Source organism: Acanthisitta chloris, unplaced genomic scaffold (assembly GCF_000695815.1).
Source record: "Acanthisitta chloris isolate BGI_N310 unplaced genomic scaffold, ASM69581v1 scaffold22249, whole genome shotgun sequence".
In the NCBI taxonomy this organism is placed as follows: domain Eukaryota; kingdom Metazoa; phylum Chordata; class Aves; order Passeriformes; family Acanthisittidae; genus Acanthisitta; species Acanthisitta chloris.
This window is the reverse complement of record NW_008692409.1, coordinates 3,988-15,197: the sequence shown is the minus strand read 5'-3', so window position 1 is coordinate 15,197 and position 11,210 is coordinate 3,988. Positions and strand designations below refer to the sequence as shown.

General features: G+C 40.3%; 1 protein-coding gene across 1 annotated transcript in view; it reads right to left on the bottom strand.

Moving 5' to 3' along the window:
• Positions 1-11,210, bottom strand: part of IQCH (IQ motif containing H) — a 57,331-nt gene that overhangs the window by 43,100 nt on the left and 3,021 nt on the right. The window contains exons 4-6 of the mRNA XM_009082668.1: positions 9,445-9,564; positions 1,150-1,321; positions 532-740 (exon numbers count right to left, since the gene is read on the bottom strand). Of these exons, the coding sequence (XP_009080916.1) occupies positions 532-740; positions 1,150-1,321; positions 9,445-9,564 (501 nt within the window). The remainder of the gene's footprint in view (positions 1-531; positions 741-1,149; positions 1,322-9,444; positions 9,565-11,210) is intronic.

Genomic DNA, 11,210 nt, shown 5'->3' with positions numbered 1-11,210 from the left:
GCAGGAACTCAGCAGTCAAGGTCAAAGTCTCCTATAGTCTTCTGTAAATATAAAGGGAAACACTACAGTTGCTTAACTGCAGTGAGGGAGATTTAGATGAAACATTAAAAAACCCTTTTACAACAGCAAAGACAGTTAGTTAAGCACTGGAACAGATGGTCTAGGGAGGCTGTGGAGTTGCTAGCACCCAAAGTTTTCAGAACAGGTTAGGAAAACATCTGTGTGTATATTACAGGTACAGGTAATTCTGCCTGGAGGTCTAGATAACCTCCTAACATCCTTTCTAAACTTAGTTGCTAGGATTCTGTGGAAAAAAAACCAAACAAATTTAGGTAGAAGACTTGAGAAAGCAGAAACTGGTAAAACATGAAGTATTTCCTGTTTTATTTTGAAATTTACTATTTAGTGGATTTGGTTCAAAGCCTCCTATAGCAATTCAGTGATTTACAGTCACTTTCTAAACCAGCTCTGGTGAGATACTATCCAGAACATGGATAAAACCCTCACTGAGTGATTCATTTAATTAAATACCTGTGTCTGAGAGGGAATCTGCACCTCACATTCCAACTGCTGAGCTGGATACATCCACACTGGCTTTGATTTCCATGCTGAAACCATGGAGCTGCTGGATGGAAGTGGTGCAATGCTACCTCTGCTAGAGGAGTAAGTGCCATAAATTGCCTGCTTCGGGTTTGGGAAGGTGATGGTATTTGTATTCTCAGGATCCAGCCTAATCTCCCCTGTACAAAGAAAAACATGGACTGCAGGTTTCATTCACTTGGTGTTAGCCATTTATCTAATCACATGACAGAAGAGAGGCTTGATCAGCTGCTGAAAATCATGACTACAGTGCCAGTGGCTTTACACTGACACCAGTGGTCAGAGCTTCAGGTTCAGGGGATTAAATCTGAAACATGCAGGAACCTCACAGGATTCAGAAATGAACAGGAACCAAAGCCTTACAGAGATTAAGAAATCCTCTTCCCCTTCAGTTACAAAGCTCAGGAACCTCATGTGCATCTTCATGTGCTCCGTGTTGTTAAGAATTTGAGTGAGAGCTCATTAGTTCTTTATTCATGAGGTAAAATAAGGGCCTGAAAGGAAAGCTGGAGATGCAACTGATGGTTGTTATTAATACTTTGTCCTCACCTACAGCTGATTTCTTGTGCTGCCTGGGAAATTCAGGGCAAGGTGCTGCTTTGCATACACCAGGAGGGGTCTGGAGAGCTATCTTGGCTGCTGGAAGGAGAAGCCTTTGGCCAGTTAGGCTCAGAGCACCTACAAGAAGATGACATTCCTGAACAATTCCTATACATTCCAGCTGTGAAAGAAAAAGAATCAGTAGCAATAAAGAAAGAATTAAACAAAGCCAAACCCAAGTTCCAAATCAAAACTGCAAAGGTAACACTTTTATTGAAAGATTCATATCTTCTGATAGTCAATATTTTACCTTCAAGGAAGGTGAGTTTTGCCTATAAATATTGACAAACACATGAAAGATATTGTAATTCTGAAAGGGAATTATGTGCTTGTAGATATATAATTATATGCCTGTATATATAATTACATGCTTGTATATATAATTATACCCTTGTACAATGCAATTTAGTATGCAGAATGGATGAGAACTAACTTGTAAACCACAATGTCATCATCAACATGGACTGGCTGCTAAAACAACCCCAGTGCAGGTCTAGATGAATGATTAATAAATAACCAGCTATTAATCATGATCATTTCTTTTGACTGTTACTTAGTCATACAGGAACCTCCATCACACACACTTCTCCTTTCCAGCAGCCACTGAGCCCTGTGAACTATAAGAACTGCCTCAGGATGATGCTCAACACAACATATTGTGTCCTACATTAGCTACTACATGGAGTAAGTAGCCTGAAGTTGATCCCTACCCTTTGCAGACTTTGAGATCACAATTCTTACATGATTTGAGGTGCCAGAAATTCAGCCACCAACACTGCTTCTGTGGCAGACAGCTGGGGGTGACAGCACCCAGGTGGGTGTCTGTGACTCACCTCTTGCTGGATCTTCTTCCAACAGGGGTAAGGGAGAATCCATGCCATGAAAGGCAGGCAGAGCCCAAGGGCTTGGAACTCTGTGGTCCTTCCCTGTCTTCTGACTACACATCTGGGAAGAGACAGAATCTCCTTTTAGCAAAGAGAAATCTGAGATTTAGAGACTTCTCTACTCCTGCAGTAATAAATAATAAAGATAATTCCTGCTATGACTAGTTTCATTAAGATTTAACAATGTACCAGCACAAGCACTGCTTTTACTACTGAGGAACATGCTGCAGTTGTTGTCTGCTGTTGTTAACTCAGTAATTTAAAATGGAGTTAATTAAATTCAATTGATGTCTTGTGAATTTTGCTGTGCAAAAATCAGTGTATTAGTTAATAAAGGATCACAAGAAGTTAGCTCAGTTCTAATGAGTATAGTGTAAACATTGTGTTTCTTGACAGAACAGTCTTTAAATAGATACAATGAATCCTCAAGGATGTCCTCAAAATCCTCAAGGATGTCCTCAGTGTCAGCCTGATAACGTGGCCCACCCTGGCTGTGCTAACATGGCAACTAAACCTTCCTTACTGAGCCTGAAAAATGGAACCTGCTGGTTCCCAGTGCCAGGAATTCGAGCAGTGCCACACTACACAATGGTAAACCTAGAGAGACAGCAAAGATTTAACTTAGATGAAATCGAATGTTTTATGAAACAGAAGGAAAAATTAACAAGTCTATATCAAATCCTCCTCTGCCAACAGATTTCTGGAAGTGTAGGTTAAGGTTTCTTAGTTTTAGCAGGTAAACTTCCCAGGGATTGGGTGTGCTCTAAGATGTGCTGCTCAGAGCTTGGTGGCTGGAGGGTCTTTGAGCAAAGAGGAAGAGCAGCAGGAGCTGGACATGGAGAAGGACCAGGGGGCAGCAGGTAAGGGAAGAACATTGGGACAGCCTGGACAAACTGCCTGGCAGAGAATCAGGCAAGTAAGACTTGGATATATCCTAAGAAACACTCTCCAAGACTGTCTCAAGGACAGAGACTGAGGCAAGATAACAGTGGGGAAAGGGAAACTGAGGCAGTCTGAGAAGTGGAGGCAGACAGATGTGTCTGCAACAGGACCTACCACCCTGACAGCCTGGAGTGGACCTCAAGATTGCAGAGACTCCTCTTTAGTCAGCAAACAGCTCTGAAACCCAACAAACAGTGTCCTGTGCTTTCATGGGGACAATGTTACCAGTTAGTCCTTTAGGCCAATGGTCAGAAATTCTTGCACTGGATAGAGTGATTGAACTCTACTGATGAGCTGATGTCATGTGCTGGAAAATGTACGTGCTTTTTAAAATTTGTAATAATGATGAACTACCTTAAATAATAATAAACAGATATAATTAGAAAGCTGAGAAATATTAATAGACGTGTAAAATGGGATTAATGGTATTTATGTCTGTTATAGAGCACATTGGGCCTTCCTGGCTTAAAATATTAGGTGCTAATGACTGATTAACAAGCTTTTAGTGCAACAGGAACCAGGCCATAGTTGGGCTCTTTGAGCACTATTGTGTCATAATTACTGAGTAACATCAGCTTGCTAGAAAGGGAGAAGCAATTCTCAAGAACTGCTGATATCCTAATAGGGAAATGAGCTAGATCAAAATTAACTACTCTAATTTTTCCTCCCAATTTGTATAATAGCCTTGTCCACAAGAGACATTAGGAAGAGAGAAAACATGTACTTTTTATCATCACAGAGATCACAGACACTCATTTTGGTTATGGCCATTACAGAGGATTATGCTTTAAGGGATGGAGATGGATAAAGCTCCATGTCCTTGTGCTCCAAGAAAACTGCAATAAGCATGTAACAAAGATTAACTTTATACCAGCTGAAATATAAGTGGCTTAATACTGAGAAAAGGAAATTATAAACCACACTTTCCTGCTCCCTCTCAGCCCCAGCAGTTTGTTGAGGACACACCAAAAACACATACAAGCAAACAAATTTAATTAAACTGTGATTCCTTCTCAGGCTGTTGCTGTTAAGAGCAGTAAAACAGAACTGATTTTACTACTGGTCAGTCTGATCCTCATTTCAATCCCAGGAGTTTTGTTATGATAAGCAGCACATGAAATGTATCTATTTATACTGAGAGATGCAATATGCTACAAAGAACAGCAGTTCAGGGGCAGTGTGTGAGTTCAACAGCAGCCCAGAGGCTTGGGGTTGTTTCACTGGAGGGAGACATTTAATCCTTCGCTGTATCCTCTAATTTCTGCAAGTCCACGACAGGTGTCATGTCAAACCAAGGCCTGATGTGACTGTAATGTCATTTAATCTCACTTCCACTGCCCAGTGCCATGACTTACCTCCCCACATCGTACAGTCAACCAGGGCTCACCCAAACCAGTTTTCCATGATATCCCACCCAACCTCTACACCCTTCCATGTCTCCTCAGCACCCTCATCACGGCATGAGTTGCCCTCTTGAAGAATTCAGTGAGATATCAAAGCAGAAGTTGCCAAAATGCTGTAGTTATTTTCACTAAAATTAAGCCAAAGCGATTACAACAATAAGACTTTAAAAATCATATTAAGCACTGGCAGAGAAAGGTTTCCTTTGAGCATCATTGCTTCATCATGGCACTTTTAAAGTTCAGTTTTATAGGGCTGGAAGGGAACATTTAATTTGCAGGGCAGACAAAGGCTTGACTTGCCTTAAAATATGCTTGGAGTGTGCTGAAAAACTATTTTTTCATTTCAAGTGCTTCTGAGTGTAATTAACCTGAGACATGAGAAAAACAATTCTATTACCCTTTCTAAAGTGTTTTTCTCCTGTGGATAAAGCTCTCCCACTTTATTTTTCCTTTTTGCTTCATTTTAAGTAGGGCACTTGTTGGATCACCACAGGGACTTTCTGATTAGTTTTCTATTTGTTTTCTTTTTAGCTAGAAATATTTAACTAGAGCAATGTCTTTTTTTTAGGATCTTTATAAATATGTTTTCCCTCAGTAGAAGAATAGAAAATAATATTAAATACAGAGAAAAGCTGAGTATTGTGCATCCAAACTATAGTTTAGCAACCAGGAAGCTTAGCTAGATGAGATTTGGTAAGTAAATATCAGAAAAGAATGAGGCTTGATAGGAAGAAAATGTATAGAACAGAGTAATCTTTCATTTATCTTCTCCAAACTGCATCTACCTTCAGACTTTTGGTTAAGAAGTTTCTGTCAGGATTTGATGGACACAGAATTTCCCCCTCTAAAGGGAAGGAGGAAGCACAGCACAATAAAAATCAGTGGAGCTAAGGTCAGTTCTCAGTATGCTCAGGAAAATGGCAGAAGGCAGAACTACTTGGAAATTGCATCAGTAACAACAGGTCTTGTGTTGTTCTTACCTACTTTAAAGTAACCAGAGACGGCTCTGAACTGCCAATTTTCCACGTGCTTGGAAAAGTCAAGCTTTGCTCTCTTTAGGACCTACTTGTACCTCTCCCAGAAATCCACTTCCATCAAAGTTCTGCCCTAACAGGTGCCAGAGAGAATAGACAGAGAACTTTGGTGCATCCCATATCTGCTCCTTGAAACAGGCAACAGAAGCAGCACAGAAGGAAGTAAGAAAGATAATTGCTGGCTTGAACTACAATACATTTCACTCGTGGGCAAAGGGCCAACTTACAGGAGGCAGAACATGCAGGAGCAACTTATTGGAATTCAGGGATGAGCCTCCACTCCTGTCCAGAGACAGATGTAAAGCAGCAGCCCATAGCATCCCAGTCAGGCACGGAGTTTTGTCAGGGAATGCTGATATGGACAGAAACAGCTTCAGCAGCTCTGGCTGCACCTCCCTGCCTAGCACAGTGACAGGCAATCTCCAATTCCAGCTGACAAGAACTGGATAAAAACTTCAAACAAATGGTGACCTTTCCAAAGATTAATTTGTTTACCAACAAAATGTTCCACGTTTGTCATCTGAGATGGGAGTGACCTTCACATTCCCATTTCCAGGATGAGAGGATGCTGACTGTACTCATCTGTTCAGTTAACTCTATCTCACCAATTATTTCCTGTTTATTTTTAGTGACAGGAGGGTTTTGTTCAATCACTTTGCTGCTTGTGATGATTACAAACCACGATACAAACACAAGGAGCTTGTTTTGATTTATTGTGGTATAACAGCAATTTATTTAAGTCTCATTCTGCTCCCACTGCCAAATTCTGCTTTGGCTGGAGTCGAAATTTTGGCCGTGAAACACGATCAGGTTTGGAGCACCAAAGACCCGATTTTGTGCTACAACTTCTTCGAGTCACTTGAAATGAAAGGAAGTGCCTTGCTTTCTAAATTTGGAAATAAATACACTTTCAGGGCTAAACATCAGTGATTAGCAGGAATAAAGAATGAATAACTGAGGATCTGATTAGAATGGCTGTGCTCAAAGAAGTTAGCTTAAACGCCCCCCAGAATCATTGCCATCACCATTACAGCCACACTAGAGAAGATGCGACTCATAAAGGCTAGAAATCATCACCATATTAAATTCTGCCTCATGAATAAATGAAAAGGTTCCTAAGTTTACAGTATAATATACATTTATAAGAAAACAAGGACCCAAAAGTGCCAGTATAATTCTGGAACAGAACAGCAGTCCTGGGAAGATGAAAGGTAGAGCTGTGAATCTTGTCTGCACTGCAGCATTATGTCAGAATTACTTCTGCTGCAATTCAGATTCATGTTCCTTTTGCTGGATACGCCCTGGGAAATAGACATACTTAATAATTATCCACTCAGCATTTTTTCATTTGTTATCTAGATGATAAAGCGATGTCCAGTCTGTGTTTCCAACAAAATTCCAGCCCTCACTTTAAAATCACCACAGAACTTTGCAGAGGATGAAGCATTATGATCAGACCCAAAGAGGTACAAAAGGGCAACACTTAATTGTTCTTAGTTTCTATGATAAAATTCAGCATCAGCAACTTCACCATTCAAAAAATAGCAAGAAACGAAGACATTTTTCCATGAAACAATGAGATCCTTACTATTAATTTCTCAAACAAGCAGGATAATAAAGAGTCTGTGTAGATTTGTGCTCGACCCCCGTGGTCACCTCAAACCTGAGATTTAAAACGCTCAGGTCTCCTTGAAAACTCTTGGAATGACCCCGCAGGCAGTTAACCAAGGAGTCAGACTTTAATTCCCCGTGAGCAGAGTCATTCCGGAGTGAGTTTTTGGGGCTGAGGGGTGACCTGGTGGCCACACCTGGGGCACGTGCGCCCCCTGACGGCCTCGAAACGCTCTCTGCCCTCTTTCCATCCCAAAACCAACGTCATTTTAGACTTGCAACCACACACAGGTTCATTTTAGTTACTATTAGTGATCTACAGTCACTCCTCCAAGTGCTGGTAGCGAGCGCGTTTAACAAAAGAGCTTTAATTCACATCTCAGCAGTAGATTTGGCAAATACTAATTGTGAAATTTTACCCCCAGTGAAGGCAGAAGATTTCTAAACACACATTGTGTCATGGGATTCTAAAGCTCCTAACAGAATAAATGAGACAGGAAATACCTACTTGGTTATTTTAGCCCATTTCCTTGTCAGTTCCTCAGCAACTGTAAATATGTATCCAAGAGCTTAACTAATTTACCCTAAAGACTTGTAATTTAAGTCACCAATAAGTTTTCTGTGTTGAGGGTATGTGTGAGGGAGAGTGGCAAAACACATGGCTCTCTGCAGTAGGATAATATTCCTCTCTGTGAGCACTTTAGAGTGGTTCTAAAAAGCTATTAGCCATGATGCTTTTTTCTAATTAACTCTCTATCACAGGGTTAGACAAATCACCTCTTAGTCTGGGCAGCAGCTTTCAAAAATCATCTTTCACAAGTGGCAGCTCACAACTGTGCCATTCACAGAGTCTCTTCGTGTTGTTTAAAACCAAACACCCCAGAATATCTCTTGGAGCACTGAGCTGGCTGCATAAAGCTTCTGTTACATAAATTAAGCCATAGAAGAACATCCTCATGTGAGATTTTTTCCTGTGGCTCACAGAGCTGTGCTAAATTGGGGGACATAATAGATTTTTTGAGGGATGCCTCTGCCTAGTCACTTTATTTTTTTAAAGTATACTTGGCTAAAAATGTCACCTTCATGGACATCTGGTTATTTAAGAGGAGCAGCAGCTGCAGAGCAGAAGTATGGAGGAATCACAACTTAATCTTGCCTGACTTGATAATTCTCAGAGCAGAAAGAGAAAAGGGTGATTTGAAGAGCCAAGGAACAAGGGGAACACTCCCCTTCAAGGACAGGGGAGTAGAAGTGCTCAGTCTCCCTTTGACTCAGGGAACAGCTTGACCAGGGTCACTAGGCATTGAAAGGGGCAGCCCAGGGAGATGGAATCACCATCCCTGGAAGTGCTTAAGGAAAGACAGAACACGGCACTTAGTGCAATGGTTTATTTGACATGGTGGTGTTAGGTCATAGGTTGAACTTGACCATCTCAGAGGTCTTTTCCAACCTTAATGATTCTGTGATGAAAGAAAGGCTGTGCTGCAGAATATCTCATACCTTGACAGCAAGGACATTGGGATCTACAAGACCTGGACGTATCTCCATATGGAAAGGAAGGATCTGAATTTGTCCCCCACATTCCAGAGTGTGTGCTCCCAGCATGAGGCTAAGAACTCAACATTTCCTCCCAAACCACATGAGAAAAATAAGATGTAAATGACAACTAAATGGATGTAGGACTCTGATTCTCTTTCAGTATAAACTCTACGTTTTTAATTCTGACACCAATTTCTGCTCAGGCTCAGCAATCATGGGGCAGGATTGCTTTTGCCAAAAAGTGGACATTTATTTTTCACTTCAAAGAATCCCAGAATGGTTTGGGTTGGAAGGATCTCATCTCATCCCACATCCTGCCATGGGCAGAGATACCTTCCACTAGCCCAGGTTGTTCCAAGCCCCATCCAACCTGGCTTGGAACACTCCCAGGGATATCCACTTTTTCCCAAGAATCCTGTTACCAATTGAAAGCACAATGTATCATTGCCTTTTTAGGAGACAGCTAGAGAACGAACAACTCATTCTTGGCAGCAAAACCCCTTTTACTTCTTCCTTGATCTTTGGGTCACGTCCACAACTCCACAAGCTCCAGTTTGCTTATCTTTGCTCCCTGATGTTCCTGACCATGCACATTCCCATGTATCCTCATACTTTTGCTGGACTGGGGCCTTGGTACCTAAACCTGTTACATTATACATGTCTATTTCTCAGTATTATCACCCAAAATGCTTTGATTGTAACATATCAATGTCAAAAATAGGAAATTATGAGTCACTTTCACATAGATTAATTCTGTCATTAGGTCTGATGCAAAGTGTAATAGTCAAAGCAATGCATACAATAAGCTCATAAATGAATACAATTACTTACAGGAGTAGATTTTTTCTTAGTTATAAGTGGCAGCCTGGTCTCATCCTGGTGATGCTTTAAGCCAGCTTTATTATCCATGGTCTCTGGGTCAAGCATGATTTTAATATCCATTTCAACCTGCTGGAATACAGAATAGGAATAATCTTAAGTTAACTGCACCGGGATAGAAGTGATGATGAGCAGGAATTGGCTAACATGTTCATAAATTTGCAAAATGATGATAAAAATTCGTGTTATTTGACTCTACATAGACATGGGCAAACAAAATGCCTTGGATTAGATGGAAAACTTTACAAGGATTACAACTATTATCCACTTCTGCCCAAGTTTGTTTGGTTAGTTCCATTACAACTCTGAAGTTTCCATCCCTGCACACCTTGGAGTCAAGTCTTGAGTGGAAAGGCCAGTCAGGATTGACTCACTGGCCTAGTACAGACCATTTGTGAGTTCCACTGCCCTGTGTTATGGTGTATCCACACTCCAGCTCTTGGAGAGGGCTCCTCTGCATCCTTCCCACAGAGGATAACAAGAATCCAATCTACCTTGGACACGTTTGCCAAGAATCATTGAGGAATCATTGACCTGATGAAGCAGAACAGCTTCTCTGGCTCAGTCACAGCTCATTGCCTCAGTGCAGACAGAGCACTTGGTTATTAGGAAACGAGGAGAGAAAAGATTCTCATAGTAACAAGAACTAAAACATAGTAGTTCTTGCTACACTGTGTTAGCTGCATGGAATGAGTTCAACTGCTTTGCTAATAAAAATGATGATGATTTAAATCCCAATGGACAGAAAAATACTTTCAAAGTTTCTTCTTGTCATAAGAAGTACCAAAGCACCTAATTTTTCTATAAAAGCCCAAAGTGATGCCCTAGGTCTTCACTAGAGTGGAAATGTCTTTTTGGTTCACCTTTTATTGCATAAACTTATAAATAAATGTAGCAAAATTCCATTTTTACCAAGAAAATATGGCAGAAAAAGTTTAAGAATCATTAGATGTGCATTTGAACTACTAAGCAATCCATGAAAGCACTAAAAATGGTTTACTTCATCTATCTGCACAATATATTCTCTTCTTTTCATAGTAATTACCAGCAGATGTATCAATGAGATGCTCATTTAGATTTGGGGTTGTAAGAACTCAAGTTATTATCCAAGCCAATTACTCCTTTACCCACATGGCTGCACAGAGACAGAAAGTTCAATTTTCCCTTCGTCAGTGGTTTTGTGGTATTTATTTTATTGCTATAACACACTTATACAGAAAGGTGCTATTAAAACAGGGTTGGGGGAACTGAGCACCTTCTCAATTGAAACAAGAGATGATGCACAATGCAAACTCCTCACAGAGGTTGACAGGGAACTGATCAATGCAGCAGGGGCAGTGCCACACAGGGTAACAACAACCAAATCATTAACAAAAGCACCTGATGAAAGTTGCTCTGCCAGCTGAGATGTATGAAAAGTGCCAATTTCACATATGCAGGAGCTGAGGCAGATGTTTGGGCTCTTCCCTCTATATTAGCATCCCTTTGTGTTATCCAAAGTCTTATCCTGATGTAATACAAAGATGTGTGAATTTTACTTATATATATATTAAAACATATATATTGATATATCTTTGTATTTCAATACATAAATACATATTAAATAAAGATATCAACATAAATACATAAATAAAGTTCCCCCTGCTAGTCTTTTATTACAACAGGATAAGACTTTGGATAATATATATCATATTATAATGTGTATAACATATACAAAT